This window comes from Drosophila santomea, chromosome 3L (assembly GCF_016746245.2).
Source record: "Drosophila santomea strain STO CAGO 1482 chromosome 3L, Prin_Dsan_1.1, whole genome shotgun sequence".
Classification (NCBI taxonomy): Eukaryota; Metazoa; Arthropoda; class Insecta; order Diptera; family Drosophilidae; genus Drosophila; species Drosophila santomea.
In genome coordinates, this window is record NC_053018.2 from 21,908,101 (window position 1) to 21,931,411 (window position 23,311).

General features: G+C 38.7%; 4 protein-coding genes across 4 annotated transcripts; all 4 read right to left on the reverse strand.

Moving 5' to 3' along the window:
* Positions 1-11,683: 11,683 nt before the first annotated feature.
* LOC120447886 lies at positions 11,684-12,367 on the reverse strand. Its single transcript, XM_039629497.1, has 4 exons — positions 12,323-12,367; positions 12,110-12,268; positions 11,892-12,056; positions 11,684-11,845 (listed from the first exon to the last, which is right to left on the reverse strand). Exons 1-4 carry the CDS (start codon positions 12,365-12,367, stop codon positions 11,684-11,686), a joined length of 531 nt encoding a protein of 176 aa, XP_039485431.1.
* A 2,390-nt stretch (positions 12,368-14,757) lies between these two features.
* LOC120447882 lies at positions 14,758-15,460 on the reverse strand. Its single transcript, XM_044005962.1, has 4 exons — positions 15,416-15,460; positions 15,204-15,362; positions 14,979-15,143; positions 14,758-14,925 (listed from the first exon to the last, which is right to left on the reverse strand). Exons 1-4 carry the CDS (start codon positions 15,458-15,460, stop codon positions 14,758-14,760), a joined length of 537 nt encoding a protein of 178 aa, XP_043861897.1.
* Positions 15,461-16,103: 643 nt separating this feature from the next.
* LOC120447820 lies at positions 16,104-17,592 on the reverse strand. The gene is given in 5 exon segments (XM_039629397.1): positions 16,104-16,271; positions 17,109-17,236; positions 17,239-17,265; positions 17,331-17,490; positions 17,548-17,592. Coding segments are annotated over 5 exon segments (528 nt in total).
* A 635-nt stretch (positions 17,593-18,227) lies between these two features.
* On the reverse strand, positions 18,228-18,953 carry LOC120447883. Its single transcript, XM_039629494.1, has 4 exons — positions 18,906-18,953; positions 18,695-18,853; positions 18,448-18,630; positions 18,228-18,386 (listed from the first exon to the last, which is right to left on the reverse strand). The coding sequence occupies exons 1-4, from the start codon at positions 18,942-18,944 to the stop codon at positions 18,228-18,230; spliced, it is 540 nt and encodes a 179-aa protein (XP_039485428.1). The 5' UTR covers positions 18,945-18,953.
* Positions 18,954-23,311: the final 4,358 nt, after the last annotated feature.

The following is a 23,311-nucleotide window of genomic DNA, read 5'->3' on the forward strand; positions in this document are numbered from 1 at the left end:
TTTTTTTTAATGCCTAACTTTGAATAGAGATTTAAAGTGATTGCAGCAGATTGCATCAATAAAATATACCTCATGTTGTAGCTTATTTAATTCTTGTTCAGAGAATTTTGGAGAATTTATAGATTTTAGACTTAACCCTACTTTTCCAAATTCAGAGTAATCTCATGCTAAACGGGAGTTAAACAAGGCGGTTGCTGAATTGTTTTGTTATTTTAATTAGTACTATTGTTGTTAACTTCTGTAAAATAATTAAGTATATAAACTCTATCACGAAATCAGTTGTTTTTGCTGGGATTAGAAAAAGCATACAAAATGAAAGAAAGCCTTTACGAAAATTAATAATATAAATATAAGGGACTGTGCCACGCCCCCAGTTTTTGGGGTACGTTTAGATATGGTCTAGTGCAAATTAATGCAAAAAAAAAATTAAATAACTTTATTCGTTCTGGAGTTATAAATTACAAAAAATAAAAAGGGCGGTGCCACGCCCACAATTTTTGGTACCATAAAAGATATGGACTAGTGTAACCCCATACAAAAAACACCAATTGAATATCTCTCCCCGTTCTGGAGTTATTAATTTAGGCCAGAAAAAGTGGTAAAATTTCCATAGTGCATTTGAACGAACTTGTATTCCATAAGTAACTGGAAGGATTTTTCTTTTATATGAAAAAATAAATTTGATGATCGGATGAACCGTTTTTTATTTATTGCATTTAAAAAAAAAAAGTTACGTGGCGGACCCTGTACGTTTTGAAGTTTTACTTGCGTTTTCTTGAGATTGCAAAGACATGGTTATGATGGATTAAATATATATTAAACAATCTATTTAAATAGTTTATGGCTTGGTGTATGTCCTATTATATTTTATGTTATATTATCTATTATCTATTTGTTGTCATTATAGTTAATAAATCTTATTATAAAAACATATACTTACCTCATTCTACGACATTAAATGGAGCTCTGTTGTTCGTTTACCTGTCAAAAATAACATGCGAACACGACAAATGTTCAAAAATAAACAAGCATAGCAATGCAAAAAAAAAATACTCCACTTGTTAAAAAAATGTCAGAGAAAGAATAAACAAAAGGAGCGAGAATAAGCAACAAATCGCAGCAACAATTGCCCTGAAAAGTTTCAGTACCAGATATCGTATCTGAATTTTATGCCTTATGGGATATGGCATTTGTCGTCAGGAAAAAAATCGGATGGAGAATGGGGATTGGGGGATGGGGATATATGGATATGAAGTGGGATTTTTAACACAGCTGGCTGGTTAACATAATTTTCGTGGGCATTTCTTTTTTGTTGTTCTTGTCCTGCAGTTCAAGGGAATGTAAGGCGAAAAACGACGCTAAAAACAACAGACAGGCAGAAGGAGTGGAACGGAGAGAGAGTGAAAGAGACAGTTGGGGATTATGGAGATGAAGAAATAAAAATGCAGCTGTCGAGGAATATTTGCTATCTAGTAATTATGATAATAATAGCACGGACTAATTACTAATGAAAATATACAAAATATATTGGCCAAGTTGGCTAATAATACAAACGATTTTAATAATGTGTGGTTTTAAGACTGTTATTGGTATAGAATTATTAATCAACCAAGAGATTTTTAGAACAAATTTTAAAATAAGCACATTTAAAGAGTTAAATGTACCATTTTCTAACTGAAGAATTCCAAAAATGCATTACTGTTTTATAATATTTAATTGCCAATATACCCTTTGATTATATTCGACCCACTCATAAAAAAGGATAAAAAACAAAAAGTGGGCAGAAAAAGGAAGGCGACAGAAATCAACTTTTTCCAACGAATAAATTTCGAGTTTTCGATAGTCTCGACTGCCACAGACTGTGGTCGCGCTCTACGTGGACGTTGTTGTTTTTGTTGTCGTTTTACTTGTCCAGACGGCAAGATCTGGCCAACGGGGGGCGGTGAGGGGGCGTGGCAAGGCGGAAAGAGGGCTGGGGAGTGGTGGGGCTGCGGCGAGCGGTTGTTACCGAGGGAACTGGGGCCATTCGTGGGCTCCAACAGCGTCAGACTGTCTGGTATGCCACTTTGCCAGTGCAGTCAGCTCTCTCCTTTTCTGTATCTCTCTCCGTCTCACTTCTTCCCACTCTGCCTGTCCCCTTCTGCGGACTTATCGCCATCTCTGTCTGTTTTGCGGTTGCTGCTTTTGCCACATGTGGAGTTGTCGATAGATAGTTGTAGTTATGTGTGCACTCAAAAAAGTTATTTCTTTCTTTATATTTATTCAACAAAATCTGTGTAACAAACTGCATCTATTAATAAATTGCATTCCTTTTGGGATAATAAAACAGTACAATTTTTTAATAAACAAAAAATCCAACTGAATTAAAACAAGTATGTTATAATAAATATTTTTTGAAAACCCCCAACCTTTTTTCCAAATAACATAACATGAAACATAAATATAATTTTAATAGTACCCCTCTGACATCAGTGAACTTCCTACTATCAGATGAAAACCAACATATTTAGAGGCTTCGATAAAAGCTGCAATTTCTTTAAGCTATTTCTTCTTATTCCCGATTTATTGCGTAAATTCAATGCAAACTGTTGGACTCCTTTTTTTGCATGGTGTAGCCTATAGTATTGGTGTCAGCCGTCTACCTCTTGCGCCTCTGTGTCGGCGTCATCATCATCATCATAATCATCATCATCAGCGGTCGTAATGACCATTGGTTTCATCATGGCGCTTGGTTTGGCCAATGCATAAAATTATACGTAGACATGACATGGTTTTGAATAATTAAACACTACGACGACATCGCATCAAGTCGGACTAAATGGCTGCCAGTCCAAAAACCAGATGAAGGGGGAAAGCCCCCAGACAGACAGGAATGCAATGTCCTCGACTAACTGCCGAATCACTGGCCGGGAATCTCTCCATTTCCACTACCATTTCCGCGCTCCAGTCTCGACTCGAGTTAAACTAATTAAGCTGGTTAATTCACTAAAACGTATTACAGTTGCCACTGCGCAAAGTAGGTTGTCATGAAATAAGGAAAATGTCTCGCTTGCTGCGAGTAGGGAATTTCCATAAAGAAATTATTGAAATGTATGTCATAAATTGATTGGTATTATTATTGATTTTCGAAGAACAGCTTTAAGAGTTTTGGGGCTAAATCAAAGCTATTATCACTATTTAAATAACTGCCTCCAGGAGTGAATACTATGTATAATAATTATGTATGTATATAATATTGTTTATTCAAATCGCATAGGGATGAGTATTTGAATTGGGACCGGGTCGACCAATCCAAAAACCCAAAGGTAATCTCAGCTCCACACATGTGGCATATTTTAGAAACTCAAGAAAATGACTAAAGAACAAAGCTGACAAGAAACAAAAGGCCAGAATAAAGAGTGGAAAGATGGCTCAAACGACAGCGTTGACAGACAATATTGACAGCCGAGAATGGTTCGCGCAGTTAGGCAATGTTTGCCCAATATCTCGGATGTGGACGTAAACGTGGATGTAGATGTGAACGTGGATGTGGATGTGGACCCATTGTTACTGCACTTTTGCAACTGTGCAATTGAGGTTGCCAGTGGCTGCTGGCTGGTTGCAAGTCGGCTCGTTTCAGTTGTTTGAGCTGTCAAAGAGGTCTGCCCGTCTGTTGTCTGCCGGCGTTTCCTGTTGTTTCCCTTTTACCGTCTGCAGTCAGCAGTCAGCAGTCTAGACACAAGTCAAAGTCGAACTCAGCTGAAGACCCAAACGAAATCCAACAGAAAAAAATAAAAACACGAAAAAAGGGCGGCTCAAAACAAGGCGAACCCCAAAGCTCAGGTGCATTCCCACAGAAAGGCAGCAGGCATTGGGCAGCAGGCTTCAGCGACCTGGAAAGCCTCCGCGTGTGAGAAACCCAGACGGAACGAGCTTGGCAACCAGAACCAGAAGAGGAACCTGGCACCAAAGACCAAGTCCAAGTCGAAGCTATGGCCAGGGCTATTGCCATGTACCCATATAGCTCTATAGGTAAGAGCAGACCCAGACTCAGACATCGCAATCGACATTCACATCAACGACAACGGCGATGTTGTCTGTTTGTCGTCTGGAAAGTTATGGGACAAAGTTGTCGCTGTCACTGCCTGTTGCCTTGCTCTGCCGGAGGGTATATTCACTATGAGTTAAAGGCATTATCTACAAAAAGCAGAGGACTATTGCTGATAATAAGGAGATTAGCTGAATCATTTGAAAACAATAGTCGTTCTTTAGTTAACTCTTTGAATTAATCAAAGTTTTTAAATTTTTTTAATTATGTCCTATTGTTTTCAAATATGTTATTGAAATAAAATTGTTTTTAAACTTCAAGCAATAGGTACAGAAGCAAACTAAAATATGTGTCTTTCTGCAAAGCAGCCGGTTTGCCATTGAGATGATCCCACTTAAAGTAGATCTTGTAGGGTATCGCTATCTGTCGCTCAGTCGCGCTGTCTGGTGACTCGCCGCGCTGACAGCCTTAGATCAGAGTGCAGTTGATTTATGGCGGCGTTGAGTGGCTTTATGCTCACCTCAAATATGACAAGGTGGACATAAGACTAAGAAGACCCCTGCATACACATGCCTGTATGTATGTTTGAGCGGCTATGTCCGCGTGTCCGCAAACGGAAGTTGTCCTTTTTGCACCCTTCCAGCGCCGAAAGAACCCTTCCCCTTTTGTAATCGCCGGCACTTTTCCGTCTGTCCATTCAGGCAACAAGCAAATTGTGGCAATTATCGTGGATGGGCACTGTGGAAAACAGTGGTTATTTATTAAAGACCCTTTTCATGAGGTCCTCAAATCACTTTAAAAGGATTGAAATATTTAATAAACCTAATAGTATTAGTAATTCGAGATTAAATATAACGTATTCGTTTCCTCTTCATTTAATCTCCAAGCATTTAATAATAAATTACAAAAGTAAACATAAACAATAATTACAAAAAAAAAAACATAAAATGTTTATTTTTAAATATATTTTCTTTTTTTAACGTATAAAATATGTGTTTTATTCGACACTCATAAGTATATACCTATGATCGTTATTATTCTAGTGCTAGTGCTAAACAATAAGCTATATGCCATAAATGCAATCCACAGAATTGAATAAATATGTTTTCATAACTTTTTCTTAAACTGGATATGCTTTTTTCGAAGTGTATCCTGCATGGGCGCTGGTCCCCTTGCACACACCCATGAAATAGAGACCGATGTCCACTGCATGTCTGCCCACGAAGCGTGACGACATGTCGCCCCATCCCTGCCCCTTCCGACCTACTCGACCGCCCTCAACCCTTTCACTCCCACTCCCTTTTGTCCATCTGTCAATGCATGTTCATGTCCCACCTCCACCCACTGAAAACACCCCCTCCCCCCTGGCGACCAGTGCTTTTGTACTGCAATAAATGTAATTATGGTCTCGAATTGTATTCCACTCTGCACTCGAATCCGTGCCTTGTGGCTTGACCACCTGCAATTTGTGCTCGGCTCTCGGGCATTGATTTTGCCGGCAATCAGGGAATTAAATTGGTTATCAAAGTGAGGCGACCGTAAGTGGATGGTGTGTGAACTAAGCAGTTAGAGGGCTTGTTTTGGGGGAGTTGGGGCTGCAGAAAATGGTTAATAATTGCGGGTGGAAAAGCAAAAGAGACACAATGAATATCAAATCAGATTTCAAACAACTGATACGGAAGGTAAATTCATGTAATTGGAGGTGAATGGTATACTCTACAATTACATAAAACACAAGAGCTTTAATGACAGCAATTATATGTATTAACGGTACTTAACATTAAAGGGGTTTTAAGATTTGTATCGCGGCTTTGAGTTAATTTCCGAGGTATACTATAATAATAGATAACTATTCTAGTTTGTACTAAATATCAATTGTATACCTATAATAGGGTTTTTAAATGGGCACATAAACCTAAAATAAATATTGGGCACCCAATTAAATGAAATACTTGTTTACTCCTTGCAAAATATCTCTCTATTTTACACCCACTTCCGAACTCTGCACTTTCACCCGACTTAAAGTGAGTTAATAAAGGTCCTAAGAGACTCCTATGCACCCCCTCGATTCCCGGAGGCGTCTATTCTCAATTCCCAGTGAGCAATTGGATATCAAAGGCAATTTGCCACATTCTGGGGATTTGGTGTTAAATATTCAATTCCGTCTGCAGCGGACGTCTGCGTTTGCATCGCGTTTCCGTCTTGGTTTCATTCCGTTTCCCATTGCAATGGCATCGGGGTGATGATGGTGATGGTGATGATGATACTGGTGATGCAGGAGCCTAGAGATTCGAGACCCTACTGGTGGAGCGGGAGGACATCCAAGTGGCAGAGTCTGTGGCCATTCTCTGACAAACAACTAAACGTGCACAAAGAATAAACTTTTCAATGGGTGAACAGAATAGAAGAGCTTTGAGAAGAGTTCGCCAAATGCAGAAGCACTCGAAAAAAGGACGTATCAATGACTTACAAAAAAATATCAACCATAAGAAACTCTAATAAAGAAATATGAATTCATAGAAACCACTTATATAAAATTCAAGGAAATCGAGACACAAAAAGATAATGCAAAAAATTGTGATTAAATACAATATTGGTTTATTACTTTTGGAATTCGGTCCAAATACAAATATATTTAATAATAATTCAATATAACTAAAATATTAAAATGTATGTTGAGAATTCATTTTCTAAATATAGGTTATTAATATAACTAAAATATTTATGTAAATATTTATATTTGTTTTTATGATCTCTGACATCTGACATTTGATTATTTGTCTGATCTAAGTTTAGCGAATAAAATATTTTTTTGAGTGTAAAACTCTGGAACTAAAACTGGCGTAATGTGAAGCAGATGAAACGGACAGCGACCAACGAACGGCAAACGAGACGAACGATTTCAGTTAGTGGGACTGGATGGACATGGACATTTGGAGGCGTCGAACGGTGGAGAAAGAGTTTAGGCATGTGGGGGCACAGGAAAGGAGTGGCAGGGGGGAGGAGGTGGAGCAACAGCAGCAGTCTGAGCAGCAGAAATTGCAACCGATAATAATTATTTTTATGGAGTCTAGTCTGTGTCTAGACGATTTTTTTTTCTGCCTTTGCTGCTGCTGCCGCTGCTGCCGCTGCTGCTACTGCTGCTTACTTCACTTCACTTGTCGACCTGGCTAGTGTCTGGCCTCTCGCTCGCTCCCATCACCCCGTCTCTCTCTACTACCGTCTAGCTATCTCCCTCCTTTTACGGCCTCTCCTCGCTTGACTCCCCTTACTAAATGCTGTGCTAAAGCTACTGTGTCATTGTTTTCGCTTTGATTCCGATTTTAACTGGTAAGCTGGCATTTAACTGTTTTTCTGTTGCTGTTTGACAAACAAGACAGACTGGCCAAGGGGGGAAGGTCTGAAGGGGCATGTGGGGTGCTTTTCCAAGGAGCTCGAGTGAGACGACAAAACGGCGACGACTGCAATGAGATAGTGAACCTGAGCGAGGCATGACAGACTCCAGTTAAACGCCGCAACAGAAAAAGACACAAAAGACGGTCGGTCAGACGTGGGGGATAGTTGGTAAGGGGCTCAGCTTGGGAGCATTAGCGGAAAGGGGGTTTTTGTTTGGGGCTAGACAGGGAAGTAAGTCAGGCAGTGAGCCAAGCATGCGGAGAGCCAGGCCAGACGAGCCAGAGGCGATCAAAGGCGGTGACAATATGCAACAAAATATATCACTGAAAATGTAAATATATTTGAAATTATAAAACTAGAAAGGTTCTATATATGTATATATTTGTTGTAAAATAATTCTTTCTGTATTCATAAGCTTTATTGTTTTAAATTCTTTTTGTTCAACATGTATATGTTTTTAAAAACATCTCAAACTTTTCTGGTTTATAAGAAGAAATCGTAAGGATTGGTTTAAATATGTTTTCAATGAAAAGAAATCAATGAAATATTGTTAGAGTAGCTTAATTTGTAAATTATTAATTTCCGCAAAAGTATGCTACAAAATTATGTTTGGAGAATCCTTTACAAAAAATCCATAATGGAAAAGTATTTTAAATTGTAGATTCTTCACTCTATTAAAAAGGTAAACTATTAACACTTTACCAATTTATTTGAAGACAAAAAACATTAATTCATAGACCTGTGTTAGTTAAGACTATATATAGTCTTCATGTGAGCAACTACTTTTAACAACCACTGTGCCGGCTCCAACTGGCAACCCCTTCTGCTGACGGCGCTTCATCAGCTGCATTTAGCTGTTTGCCTCGCTGGGCATGAGAATAGTGTCACCTCCACGGCCTCGGGTCCAATGGGGACTTGGGAGGCATTGGGGGAATCTGGGCTCTAGGCCGAGACAGGACAATTGCCTGGTGCTGTCCACCCGTCATTCCGGCATTCTGATGCCTTTTTTGGCCGGAAAAGAGGATCTGTCTAGGAGAATATGTCCCTCGACACCTTTCGGTCGGGGCTTTTGTTGTTGCAGCTGCCGCTGCCTCGAGATATTATGTTATTATGGCAATTATAGTTACACGACTTTGGCGGCATCTATGGCATTTTTGGCCCGACGACAGCTTGGCATGTCTGCAGTTGCCCCTTTCCTTCTCCTCCTTCTCTGTACCCACCCATGTAGGTATTTATACCTTCATTTATCCCGGGGTATATGTATGTGGCACCGACTTCTATCCCAGATTCCCGCAGATAAGAGAAAGGCAGGCAATTCTCACTCGCCGCCGCCGCTGACTGCAGTGCAATTACAAACATTTTAATGCAATTAACACACACCTGAGAAGACGGGCGGCCGAAAAGGGGGAGGCCCATCTCATTTGCCTGGCTCTTTTGCAACCCGAAACTTCTCTCGGAACTTCTCCGAAAAAAAATCAGCATCTGCACCAAACAAGCAACTTCAAAAGCCAAAAGGCGACATTCGGTGCGTGTGTCAGTGTCCCTGGGCCGATCTCTTGATGACGCCGCCATCGCTGCAGTTACCTACGTCCCCATTCTCATCCGAATCCGCAACCACCTTCCAAAGCCCCCACCTCCACCCTTCAGCACCTTATTTGCGAGGTTTTCATTATACCCTTTCTGTACAGGGTACGCAAATGCCGTGGGGGCCTTTGTAAAAGATGTGAAAGGTTAATAAACTTAACTTAGTAGAATTTATTTTAGGATGTGGATTTTATTTAAATATGACAGCTTTACATAAGGTATTTAAATTTATAAATCAATCTAATATATGTATATGCAACTGATGTAAATAAAATGAGAAATCAGTTTGATGAAGCTAGTTTAATTAAAATCCCTGTCTGAACTTTAAACGAAATTTGAAGTATAATAATTAATTTAAAAATAAATAACTTAGTGACTGCCTATAAAATATATGTTGACATAACATTTTGTTACATGATACGCAAGTGTATCTGAGTCTTCAGAGTGGAACACGACCTCCCCTCTTGATTTGCCGCTCCAGTTGTTATCAGTGGCTGTGGCAGAGCGGCAGATACAGATACTCAAAACGTTGTCGTCGTCATCGTCGTCGTCTGTCGTCGCTTGCCGCCTTTTGTAGTTGCCGCCCTGAGCTGCACTTACATGTGAAAGGTGGGAATGGAGTCCAGAAGGACCCGCAGATCCCAGGGGCGGGGACACGGGTATTAATGCCATGTCCAGCAAATCGTTTTGACCATAACCCCACCACCATAAGCAGAAAACGAGCACAATCAGTTTGCGCTTCATTTCATCGGCTTAATATGCAGCACAAAAAAATGGTTTGTCTTTATTATCGCAAGGGAAAAGGAGGCACACACATCCTGACCGAATGCACACCCTTTTCCACATCGACTGCAACTGTCGCCAGCGGCATTCGAGGCCTCTGATCATCTGCGACTTCCTTCGACTTCAGCTGCATTGTTTTGGCCGCCATTGGTGCTGGGTATCGGGTATTGGTTGCGGGGTATGGGTTATGGGTTATGGCTATTCCTACCGATTCCCGTATGCGTCAGTGCTCTAACGTCGCGACGTCAGCCAGACGACGTTCAATAGTATTCAAATCACTAGCCTAAAAAAAAAACAACAAATCTTGCGCCGAAAACAATACAAAGAAATTGATATTTATGCGAAAGCCAAGTCAAGATACTCTTCACTATAAAATAACTCAAACTTCTCGTAAAATGCGACCTTTCGCATATTGTTATCTCAAAAGTCTAGTGGTGTTATTTAGTGACAGCATTCCAACTTCCTATAGGTACGGCACAAATGTCAGCACATTGTAACAAGTCGCATGCTGTAGGCGCTATACCCGCTTTATTTGCTCGGGACTAAGTGTAGCGCATGGAAAGCAAAAGCAAAATGAGGCAATAATACATTTATGGAGCTTTCGTCTAGACATTCGGCCATGCCGCCAGTGACGAAAGCATTTGGATATCGAAATCGCAGTGCGATAAAGTAAGGCCCCAGAACAAAACCGCAAAAAAATAGAAATGGAAAAAAAGCGGCACAAAAAAGCGTTATCAGTGTAATCAAATGATATTGATTATTCACTTCTGTTTGACTGGCCGACTACCTGCCTGCCCAATGCCAAATGTTAATGTTCTCCCGGTCTGCTTTCTGTCTGCCTGCCCCTGGCCTTTGCGTAAAATTAATGGCAAATCATTTATAATCCGACAGACAAACAGTCGAAGCCACAAAGCTTCCACCTTGACCGTCGGCATCTGCAATGCACACATACAGTGTATACAGTGGCTGCCAGGTGGATAGAGCTGAGCCCTTATAGATGCATTCTTTCAGCTTTAAATACTCCAACTCAAGAACTAGCCCTACACGGACCCGGACCCATACTACATATGTATATTTATACATAAAATCAACTACTTGTATTTCAAATCGGTGACCCCCTTAAGAAAGACACGCTTCGGCACAAATAACTTTAAGTTGTACGTATAAATGTATTTCCACAATTACTTCCCGATAGATAAATTGCCAGCCCCTTAATTGCCCTCATTATTGCGCTATTATGTTGACCCCGTCTGTATATATTACGCAATCCGCTAAAGATTGGGTCATGCTGGTGAGTGGGGGCACTAAGGAACTTAGTCAAGCGATTAGCTTCCGTTTCAGCGACTGCCTGTGGATGACTTGGCAGCCTTGATAGCCGTAGCCCTGGGATTTCACTAATCGGCGGACGGGGAATGGAGGTAGCCTGAATTTGTATTCTAGGTCATTAGGCGAGCAAAAACAGCAACGATGTTGGGGGATGAGTGCCCTCATCCACAAGCACCATTCCAGAATCCCCAGAAACCAGACGGATGAGGAGAGTTGGTTTCGCCGGGACTGGCAAAGGCGTGCCAGGGAATATGTTTAATTTATTATTAATGAATGGACCCTCCTTCCTCTTACGCACGCTTTTTGATGAATTATTTCGAGTGATGCTTTCAGACGTTCCTGGAAAAATACCTACCTACGAAAAATTCTGGTACAGGTTAAATGAAATTAAACAGAGACTAAGCTGGCGAAGAAATGTAATAAAAAAACAATTCCGGTTTAAATCATTTTAACACAATCAATACAACTTTTATGACTTTATAGGGAACAAAATAGGTAAGTTAGAAACATTATTAGGACGTATATAAATGCTTAGTTTGGCATCAATAAAACCTTAGATGATAACCTTTACTTATTCAATATATTCAAATATATTTTTACTGATGCTCGTGCAACTTTACTTACGATCCACTCGGTGTATATTGCATAATCTCCGTTTGGTATTACTATAAATCTTCCGTATTCCTTCTCGAGATTTCCGGTAAATAGTTTATCCACTATAATATCATGCTGGAAAATCAATGATTAAATATGTTTTTTTTTTAAGATTACCTACATAATAGGGACAGGTGTGATTCATGTTGGAATTGCGTTGGAAAGTTTTATATAACGTTTTAACAAATATATTTTTCTGGTCTTTCAAGAAGGAGCAGGCATCGTAGGATAGATCGAAAAAAAATGGCTTGTATCCATTATCAAAGCGTTTGTATTTAACATTTACCTGAGGAAAAAATCGATATGCTTAAAAATTATTTTAATTACGCAAAAACTTACCCTAGCATCAACAATGGGAAGCTGATTTATTTTCGCGTATATACTTATATACTTATGGGTTCGGTTAACCGCTTTAATGCGACACGTGGGAAAACTCACAAAGTCCAAGTCATGCGAACTGCAGTTAAGGTTGGTAAATGTTACATGGCCCAAACATATCTACATTGTAAAGCAAATCTTTTATATTCGGTCTTAGTATTCCTATCCAATTACCATTGGTAAAGTCACCCAAAATTTAAGAAGCAGCCACTTCGACATTTCTACTGAAACTGTTTATACCCGTTACTCGTAGAGTAAAAGGGTATACTAGATTCGTTGAAAAGTATGTAACAGGCAGAAGGAAGCGTTTCCGACCATATAAAGTATATATATTCTAGATCAGGATCAATAGTCGAGTCGATCTGGCCATGTCCGTCTGTCCGTCCGTCTGTCTGTCCGTCTGTCTGTCTGTCCGTCCGTATGAACGCTGAGATCTCAGGAACTACAAAAGCTAGAAAGTTTAGATTGGGCATACAGACTCCAGAGACATAGACGCAGCGCAAGTTTGTCGATTCATGTTGCCACGCCCACTCTAACGCCCACAAACCGCCCAATACTGCCACGCCCACACTTTTGAAAAATGTTTTGATATTTTTTCATTTTTGTATTGGTCTTGTAAATTTCTATCAATTTGCCAAAAACCGTTTTGCCACGCCCACTCTAACGCCCACAAACCGCCCAAAGCTGCCACGCCCACACTTTTGAAAAATGTTTAGATATTTTTTCATTTTTATATTAGTCGTCTAAATTTCTATCGATTTGCCAAAAAACTTTTTGCCACGCCCACTCTAACGCCCACAAACCTGCACTTCTACTAGCTGAGTAACGGGTATCAGATAGTCGGGGAACTCGACTATAGCGTTCTCTCTTGTTTTAGTTATTGATTGCTCCATATTAAATACGTATACCCCATTAGTTCGCTTAAAAACCGTGAGCACTTATTTTAATTGCTTAAATATGTTAATTATTACTCTTTCAGTTTTTAGTGAATGTATGTACGTACAATTTTTTAGATAAAAAAGGAAGTTACATTTTCAAAGAGTAGTTATGTAGATAGTGGCTAGTATATTATCCGTTGAGATTATGCATGCAGACTACAGAGACATAGACGCAGCGAACGTTTGTAAGCCCATGTTGCCACGCCCACTGGAGCACCCAATGTAACGCCCACAAACCGCCCAAAACTGCCACACCCACACTTTTAAAAAATGTTTCGATATTTTTTCAGTTTTGTATTTGTCTTGTAAATTTCGATCGATATATATAACGGGTGTTTTTTTTAGAGGTATAGAACTTTAAGTTGGCATTACTGTTCAAGATGGCGACCGATTTAACAGCTGTCAAGTGATTTATTCTCAGTTTGGTTTGGCAATTCGTCATGCGTGCTTACAAAATCCAACTCGTGCAAGAATTGAAACCAAACGATCATCAAGCAAGGCGTAGATTCGTCGAATGGGCCCAAAACGAGATTGCTGTTGTTCCCGATTTTTCATAAGCCTCCAAGATCTTGTGATTTAACACCGCTAGACTACTTTTTGTGGGGCTATGTAAAGTCATTGGTCTATGCGGATAAGCCACAAACGCTAAACCATTTGGAAGACAACATTCGCCGTGTTATTGCCGATATACGGCCAAATGTTGGAAAAAGTCATTGCAAATTGGACGTCCAGATTGGACTACATCCGAGCCAGCCGTGGCGGTCATATGCCAGAAATCATATTTAAAATGTAATGCCACAAGATTATCTTTCATGTCAATAAAATTCATGTCAATCGAATAATCCATCGTTGTTTTATTGCAATTTAAAGTTCTATACCTCTAAAAAAAACACCCTATATATCAAAAGATTGTTTTGAAATGGGTATCTAATAATCGGAGAACTCAACTATAGCATTCTCCCTTTTTATGCCCGTTACTCGTAGAGTAAAAGGGTATACTAGATTCGTTGAAAAGTATGTAACAGGCAGAAGGAAGCGTTTCCGACCATATAAAGTATATATATTCTTGATCAGGATCAATAGCCGAGTCGATCTGGCCATGTCCGTATGTCCGTATGAACGTCGAGATCTCAGGAACTACAAAAGCTAGAAAGTTGAGATTAAACATACAGACTCCAGAGACATAGAAGCAGCGCAAGTTTGTCGATTCAGGTTGCCACGCCCACTCAAACGCCCACAAACCGCCCAAAACTACCACGCCCATATTTTTGAAAAATGTTTTAATATTTTTTCATTTTTTTATTTGTCTTGTAAGTTTCTATCAATTTGCAAAAAAAGCGTTCTCTCTTGTTTTTGTATTATCGATTTACCAAAAAACTTTTTGCAACGCCCACTCTAACGCCCAAAAATTGCCAAAAACTGAGAGTGTTGAAGACACTTCTTCGCACTTCCACTTGCTAAATAACGGGTATCAGATGGTCGGGGAACTCGACTATGGCGTTCTTTCTAGTTTTTTTATAAACTATACTCCTTAAAATGTTGTATGCAGAGAACATCAGAAGGAATTAAATCAGAATTTGTTTTGGCAATGAAAAACTATAACAAGTTACACTTTCATAAACGCACACGGATAAACTATTATGAAATACATAATTGAATATATTAATATAGTTAGTTATACCTTTCCGTAATTCTCAAGTATAAGTTCACATATGCCCGAATAATATTATCAGTCGACCAATTGCTAAATAGCGCATAGTCGCCATTTATCATTGGCATGTATTTCAAGAAATCCGATTCTATATTTCCCGTCCAGAGATGATCCACAATTAAGTCGTGCTAAAAAAGGGTTTTATTAGTAAGAAACATTATATTGGCTTCGATTTACTTACGTCGAACGGACATGTGTGATTGATGTTGGAACTGCCCTGGTAAATTTTATAAAACAGCTTTAAAATCGGGTGTTTTTGATTTCTAAGGAACTTGCATCCATCGAAGGTATAGTCTATGAAAAATGGTTTATAGCCGTGGTCATGACGCATAACCTTAAACGTAATCTGTGAAAACCGAGTTATTAAAAATTCACCTATTTAACCTTCCAGTTATCTTATACTTACTGTTACATTATCGATCGGTAACTTATACAGATTTACATAAATATCCACGTACTTATGAGTACGGTTTACAGCTTTAATATAGCAGCTTTTGAAATGTGCAAACTTGGCGTCTTTTGTGCCACATTTTATATTGGTAAACGTCATATGGGTGTGGATGGCCTATGTGGAAAAATTGACGATATTACCTGTTCTTTACTTATCGAAATTTTTACCATTAAAAATCCCATAAAAATTAATATATTAAAAAGCCGTGGCATGATGACCTCTGCCGGTAAGCGCACAGTTATCAATATTTTCCGTTTATTTTTCTGAACAAATATCGCTGTTTATAATGACCAGGTGAATTAGCAGCCATCGATATATCAAAATAGCATCAGTACACAGGGGAAAAAATTTTAAAATGTAAGATATAAATATCAGCAAAAAAATTGTTGGGTGTAAATTTAAAATTCAGTATTTGACGGTATGTGGCCTTTGAAATGTTTTGCTCTCGACGGTTATACAGACATGATTCTGATAAAAATAAAATTTTAACAGATCTAATACGTTTTTACTTTACGAGAAAGGGGTATAATTATACAGCTTATATATATAACATGTAGAAGGAAGTATTTCCGATTCTATAAAGTATACATATATATACTTGATCAGGTTTACTTGACGAGACGATCGGGATACGTCCGTCTGTCCGTTTGTCCGTATGAAGACCTCGATCTCAGGAACTATAAAAGCTAGAAAGTTGAGATTGAGCATGCTGATTCCATAGAGGTAGCACAAGTTTTTTTAAAATGATGCCACGCCCACTCTAGCGCCCACAAACCGCCCAAAACTACGACTTTCTCGTTCACAATTTCACGAACTGAGAAGAAAAATCGAGTATATTTTAAAAATATGTATTCTTTAGAGGTTTCTATTTGATACTTTTTTGTATATATTTATAAATGCACGACCAACATTGTAAACAGACCATTCGGAATATATGGGGTAATCGCCACCAATCATGGGAATGTATTTCACAATATCTGACTCTAGATTTTCAGTCCAAACGTGGTCCACAATAATGTCGTTCTGTATTATTATTATACCCGTTACTCGTAGAGTAAAAGGGTATACTAGATTCGTTGAAAAGTATGTAACAGGCAGAAGGAAGCGTTTCCGACCATATAAAGTATATATATTCTTGATCAGGATCAGTAGCCGAGTCGATCTGGCCATGTCCGTCTGTCCGTCCGTCTGTCTGTCCGTCTGTCCGTCTGTCCGTATGAACGTCGAGATCTCAGGGACTACAAAAGCTAGTAAGTTGAGATTAAGTATACAGACTCCAGGGACATAGACGCAGCGCAAGTTTGTCGATTCAGGTTGCCACGCCCACTATAACGCCCACAAACCGCCCAAAACTGCCACGCCCACATTTTTGAAAAATGTTTTAATATTTTTTCATTTTTGTATTGGTATTGTAAATTTCTATCGATTTGCAAAAAAACTTTTTGCCACGCCCACTCTAACGCCCACAAACCGCCCAAAGCTGCCACGCCCACACTTTTGAAAAATGTTTCGATATTTTTTCATATTTGTATTAGTCTTGTAAATTTCTATCTATTTGCTAAAAAACTTTTGGCCACGCCCACTCTAACGCCCACAAACCGCCCAAAGCTGCCACGCCCACACTTTTGAAAAATGTTTTGATATTTTTTCATTTTTGTATTAGTCTTTTAAATTTCTATCTATTTGCCAAAAAACTTTTGGCCACGCCCACTCTAACGCCCACAAACCGCCAAAAGCTGTCCTTCGCACTTAGACTAGCTGAGTAACGGGTATCAGATAGTCGGGGAACTCGACTATAGCGTTCTCTCTTGTTTATGGTTAATTTGAGGGAATCGATTCTTTTTAACTAGACAAACTTACTTCATATGGACATGTGTGATTGATGTTGGAGCTATTCTTGTAAATTCCATACATCTTTTTTACAACCGACTGTTGTGGATTTTTAAGGATCTTGCAAACGTCAATAGAAATATCTAAGAAAAAAGGTTATAACCATTATTATGGCACATTAACTTTACTTTAGCCTGCAAATTGTTAGCCGCATCATAATTTTTCAAATATTCATTTAAGTTAATTTTTAACTTACCTTGACATTATTCGCTTTTTGATACAGATTTACACGAATATCGATGTACTTATGAGTACGGTTCACAGCTTTTATGAAACATTTCTGAAAGTTACAAAATTTTTCGTCTCGTGTTTCGCACTTTAAAATTGTGAACGTCACATGATTGAATACCGTCTAGGACGTAAAAGTATGTTTACTAAGTTGTATTTTTGTATCTTCTCAAAGTCTTACCACAAAATATCCAAAAATTATTAATATAAGAAAAAACACTCTCATGTCGATCTTTTTCTGATGGGTTCAAATCTCATACTAATCCTTTCCAAAAATGGTTGAATCAAATGAGAATTCAGATAATGACGAAGCCTATAAGCTGTAAGTTTGTGTATATATAAAATAGATTACTTTGAAACGATTTGAGCATAAGGATAGTTTCACTTCAGTGGTTTTATTTACTTGTAAAAATGATTTGAAATTTGTTATTACTTATTTTTATATGTCTTATTATTTTAAAATAAATATTTTGTATCAATATGTACAAATATTCTTTCCTGAAAATAAGATAATTATCAAATTCCCCCTGTGTACTTATATTATTTTATTCATTTTTTTGTACATATGTATCTTATTTGTTGGAAACAATCGATAAAAATAATTTTACCATACTCTCCGTCACAGTTCACTTATAAGCTAAGTTCATGTAATGTTCTACTGGTTGAAACAAATGTTATTTTAAATATAATCACCAGGCGCATTACCAGCAAAAAAGACAATTTATCCAAAATTTGTTGACGTCTATGTACATATAGAAGCAAACAAAAAATGTTTGCCCAATATTTATTTTGTAGTTGTACATAATTTTGCAATGTTCGTGCTGATGTGTTTAATTTTTAATGTCCAATATTATTCTTTTATCAGTTGTGTATTTGAAAATAGACTTTGACCAACACACGAGGAACATTCGAAGAATACCATGTCAAAAAAATGGCATAATCCCCGTTGGGTACAGGAAGATATCGCAAGAACGCCGTTTCCAGGTTACCAGTCCAAAACTTGTTAATCGAAATGTCATTCTAATTGTACAATAGTTTTTTAGTTCTTTAATATTTAAGAGCGTATTACTTAATTACTTACATTGTAAGGGCATGTATGATTTAAGTTTGATGCATTGATAAAAGTTTCATGAAGTTCTTTTAAAAAAATCATCGATCGCTGGTTTGGATTCTTCATGTACCTACAAAAATCGAAAGTCATAGACATAAAAAATGGGCGGTATCCATTGTACCCATTGTCATGCCGCTTCGATTCTATTTTAAGCTAGATTTTACAAAACAGATATTGCTACATTCTCCATCTTTTCATAAAAATTTGCCGCACTTACCATTATATTATTAATAGGAAGTATATTTATTTTTAAGTCCATATCTATGTATTTATGTGTTCGATTTACCGCTTTGATGCGGCACATTTCAAAAGTTCCAAACGTGCTGTCGATCATTTCACACTTCAGATTTGTAAAGCGCAAATGAGCAGTAGATAACTTAAATAAAGAAAAATAGGAATGTGATAGGTCTTTTTATAATTATGCTTACTGCCACAAAGTAGGCTAATATCACATTGGTCCACCACATCTTGGATTCGTTTACAAACTGAAACTCATAATATTTATCTGCCTTTTTTTAGAAATTCGCCTTATTGCCCCTATTAGTTTAATAGCATATGAACATGTAATGATATCGTTTTTAATAGCTTTTTATAATAACAACTCAATCGAAGAATTTGATTTTATACCCTTTACTCGTAGAGTATACTAGATTCGTTGAATAGTATGGTGTACTAGAATCGTTGAAAAGTAATTACATATCTGGAAAAGGAAATGTTTCTACCTTAGTGAATATACATATTTATACCCGTTACTCGTAGAGTAAAAGGGTATACTATATTCGTTGAAAAGTATGTAACAGGCAGAAGGAAGCGTTTCCGACCATATAAAGTATATATATTCTTGATCAGGATCAATAGCCGAGTCGATCTGGCCATGTCCGTCTGTCCGTCTGTCCGTCTGTCTGTCTGTCCGTCCGTATGAACGCTGTGATCTCAGGAACTACAAAAGCTAGAAAGTTGAGATTAAGCATACAGACTCCAGAGACATAGACGCAGCGCAAGTTTATTGATTCATGCTGCCACGCCCACTCTAACGCCCACAAACCGCCCAAATCTGCCACGCCCACACTTTTGAAAAATGTTTTGATATTTTTTCATTTTTGTATTAGTCTTGTAAATTTCTATCGATTTGCAAAAAAACTTTTTGCCACGCCCACTCTAACGCCCACAAACCGCCCAAATCTGCCACGCCCACACTTTTGAAAAATGTTTTGATATTTTTTCATTTTTGTATTAGTCTTGTAAATTTCTATCGATTTGAAAAAAAACTTTTTGCCACGCCCACTCTAACGCCCACAAACCGCCCAAATCTGCCACGCCCACACTTTTCAAAAATGTTTTGATATTTTTTCATTTTTGTATTAATCTTGTAAATTGCTATCGATTTGCCAAAAAACTTTTTGCCACGCCCACTCTAACGCCCACAAACCGCCCAAATCTGCCACGCCCACACATTGGAAAAATGTTTTCATATTTTTTCATTTTTGTATTAGTATTGTAAATTTCTATCGATTTGCCAAAAAACTTTTTGCCACGCCCACTCTAACGCCCACAAACCGCCAAAAACTGTCAGTGTTGAAGACTCTCCTTCGCACTTACAATGGCTGAGTAACGGGTATCAGATAGTCGGGGAACTCGACTATAGCGTTCTCTCTTGTTTTGATCTGTATCACTAGATCTGTCCGCCAGATTGTATTTCCGTCTGTCAGTCCTATTGTCCGTATGATATTCCGAAGTCTCAGACGCTTTCGGGGTCTTCACATCAAAAATTAAAAAAAATTATATATTTACTTACTTTGTACGTTATTTTGCGTCCACAAATATTAAATAGCAACAATGCTTAAAGTATAAAGTTAATGAACATTGCGAAGCAGGCAACTCAATCTGGTCATGATCATAATTATTATTACTACCGACACGTTTCCAAAACATATTTGAATTTACATATTATTCAACCTGCCCGAGTAAAAAGCCGGACGAAATCGAATAAGAATCCGTAAAATTAATGTGCCCGCGGAAGAGTCGACTTAAGTGAGGTCCGGCTGGGCAGTTGCAAATGGTAATAAAACTGGCCAGAAGAAGAAGTAGCAGTCCCGGTCACAAAAATCCACTCCAAACAAAAAGAACTTAACGCTCATAAATTTGTCTGCCGCAAAATCTGCGAGACGAGACCAGAAGACCAGAAAGCGAGGCAACAGAAATTAAAAGAATATTGTTTATAGTGCCACGCTTCCGCAGATGTCTAGATGTCTGGAACTGGTTCTGAAACACACAGTTTGCTGTTCTGGAGGCGAGAGACGTTTTGTAAGAGCTCCCCCCGTTCCCCATTAAAATATTGTTGCAGAACTCCGATGCACCGGATCCCTCCCATTTCTTGTTGCGAAAAGTGCTCGCGGGTGAGTGCCGAACTTCACGCACAAATCTGATTAAAACTCGGTCCCAGTTAATGAACCAAGACCTCGACCATTGCCCCCGATAATCCCCTCCAGCTCCCAAAGGCGGAGTGCATCTGGATGGACTGCAGCAGTGAGATGGCCAGCCAGCCAGTCGCACAGATAGTGCACCGTCTATATTTAGCCAACAGCCAGCGAGTCACATGCTGGTCAAGTATTTCACTCTCTTTGCCGCTTTTAGTACTCCCGAGAGGAAGTCCTCTAAAGTTGTTTTTAAAATTCAGTTAACTATCGATTTTAAAATATTTAAAAAAAGCTATATTATCTTCAAGCTAAGCTTGCGCTTTACCGATTCGATACTGGATAAAACATAAGATACTGGGGCATTAAAATCACTAAAAATATTTATTTCATTTTATAAGTTGTTGCAACTTACAAGTATCAGTGTTTAAATCAAGAAAATCCTTAATCTTATCATTAGCAAATTTAATTAATAGAATACATGCATTGAAACTAGAGAGAACGTTACCTGATACTCGGGTAGTGTAGTGTACAAAATAATAATAAAATACATAATAATAATAATACAAAATAACAAATAATAAAATGACAAAAAAAAATTTCAAATGTGTCAAAACGTGACACTTTTGGGTGGTATGTAATCTTTCAAAGGGCTTGACCAACATGTTTATGGTATACCAATAGAAAACTTTCAAAACAATCTTGTGCTGTGTCTATGTGCATCTGCATGCCCAGCCTTACCTTTCAGTTATAGTTTAAGAAAGATCGACGTACAGACGGACATGGCCGGATCGCTTGTCTATTGATCCAAATTAAAAATATATACATACTTCCTTTTACCTATCAGATACTTTTGAACTAATCTAGTTTGTTTTTACTCCACAACTAACGGGCATAAATATATGACCTACTCGTTTAATAAGTAATTTAATTATTTATTTGTTTTAATTGATTAATCGGATTAATGTAATATAATATATAGGTTCATAGATACTTATTCGATTTCTATAGTCAGTTCTTCTTGCGTGTATCCATTTGTTCTTGCCCCGCTCAGCAAATGTTACCCACAACTGTTTTTTGAGTCGCATCAGTTGCGCCTTTGGTTGCAGTCCCAGTTCGAGACCTAGCTAAGGTCCCCATCCCATCGCATCCCATACCATCGCATCCTATACCATCGCATCCTATACCATCGCATCCCATACCATCCGAAGCCATCCCATCGAGTAAGCGACGCTGATACGACCCAGAGAGTCGAGACGATGAATGGGCCAGGCAATCTGGATTACAGGGAGCCAGACCCAGATCCCCTCCAGCTCCGCCTGCTCCACTTGCCAGCCCGCCAATTGATCCGCCTGCCCTGCAACCATTGACGTCGCTACCCACAAATCAGTAAATGAAATTAACTCGCTTTCAATCGAGCAACGTTTAAACACTGTCTGATGGCATCAGTCGTGGCTACGTCGCCGATGATAATAATAAACCAATAAAATTAATACAAATTGCAATTGTTGTGTGTGTTGTGGCTCGATTGGCGCGACACACTTCAATTGGTTTGCTCTTTTCAGCTCCTCTGCTCGCCTTTCGCTTGGCTTTCCTTCTTTTTATTTGCCTTTTATTACGCACATATTTATTTAATGCAGGTCTGGCTGTCTAGATGTCTTCCCGTAGCACCCGTCGCACCCGTAGTTGCCGATCCTCGCCATCTATATCCACCGACCCATCCAGTCTGTCATGTGTTCTTCTGCCCGTTGCGTGCTTGTTTGTTTGTTTATTTTATTGTTTGCCCTTGTTCTGCTGCTGCCACTGCCAGCTGCAGCAATCGAATGTCTGGCTGAACAATATTTACATATATATACATATAACAGTATTAAGGGTGCTTCAGACCTCTAAGGCATTTTACAAAAAAAAAAAGCTGGCACTTTAATTATTGCCATAGGTCTGTAGCAAATCTTGAATTATTTTCAGTCAACAATCTAATTATACCCGTTACTCGCAGGCAGAAGGAAGCGTTTCCGACCATATAAAGTATATATATTCTTGATCAGGATCAATAGCGGAGTCGATTTGGCCATGTCCGTCCGTCTGTCCGTCCGTCTGTCCGTCCGTCTGTCTGTCCGTATGAACGTCGAGATCTCAGGAACAAAAGCTAGAAAGTTGAGATTAAGCAAACAGACTCCAGGGACGCAGACGCAGCGCAAGTGTGTCGAATCATGCTGCCACGCCCACTCTAACGCCCACAAACCGCACAAAACTGCCCACGCCCACACTTTTGAAAAATGTTTTAATATTTTTTAATTTTTTTATTGGTCTTGTAAATTTCTATCGATTTGCCAAAAAACTTTTTGCCACGCCCACAAACCGCCAAAAACTGTCAGTGTTGAAGACTCTCCTTCGCACTTTCACTGAGTAACGGGTGTCAG

What these genes read in the sequence shown, in the direction of transcription:
- LOC120447886 (XM_039629497.1), bottom strand. Translation starts at nt 12,367, where the DNA reads ATGTCGAAGTGGCTGCTTCTTAAATTTTGGGTGACTTTACCAATG. An exon ending in TTCCCATTGTTGATGCTAGG is followed by an intron (nt 12,057 to 12,109) that starts GTAAGTTTTTGC and finishes TTTTTTCCTCAG; the next exon opens with GTAAATGTTAAATACAAACG. An exon ending in ATCACACCTGTCCCTATTAT is followed by an intron (nt 11,846 to 11,891) that starts GTAGGTAATCTT and finishes TTGATTTTCCAG; the next exon opens with CATGATATTATAGTGGATAA.
- LOC120447882 (XM_044005962.1), bottom strand. Translation starts at nt 15,460, where the DNA reads ATGCCACGGCTTTTTAATATATTAATTTTTATGGGATTTTTAATG. An exon ending in TACCGATCGATAATGTAACA is followed by an intron (nt 15,144 to 15,203) that starts GTAAGTATAAGA and finishes CGGTTTTCACAG; the next exon opens with ATTACGTTTAAGGTTATGCG. An exon ending in ATCACACATGTCCGTTCGAC is followed by an intron (nt 14,926 to 14,978) that starts GTAAGTAAATCG and finishes ACCCTTTTTTAG; the next exon opens with CACGACTTAATTGTGGATCA.
- LOC120447883 (XM_039629494.1), bottom strand. Translation starts at nt 18,944, where the DNA reads ATGTGGTGGACCAATGTGATATTAGCCTACTTTGTGGCA. An exon ending in TATTAGCCTACTTTGTGGCA is followed by an intron (nt 18,854 to 18,905) that starts GTAAGCATAATT and finishes TCTTTATTTAAG; the next exon opens with TTATCTACTGCTCATTTGCG. An exon ending in TTCCTATTAATAATATAATG is followed by an intron (nt 18,631 to 18,694) that starts GTAAGTGCGGCA and finishes TGTAAAATCTAG; the next exon opens with CTTAAAATAGAATCGAAGCG.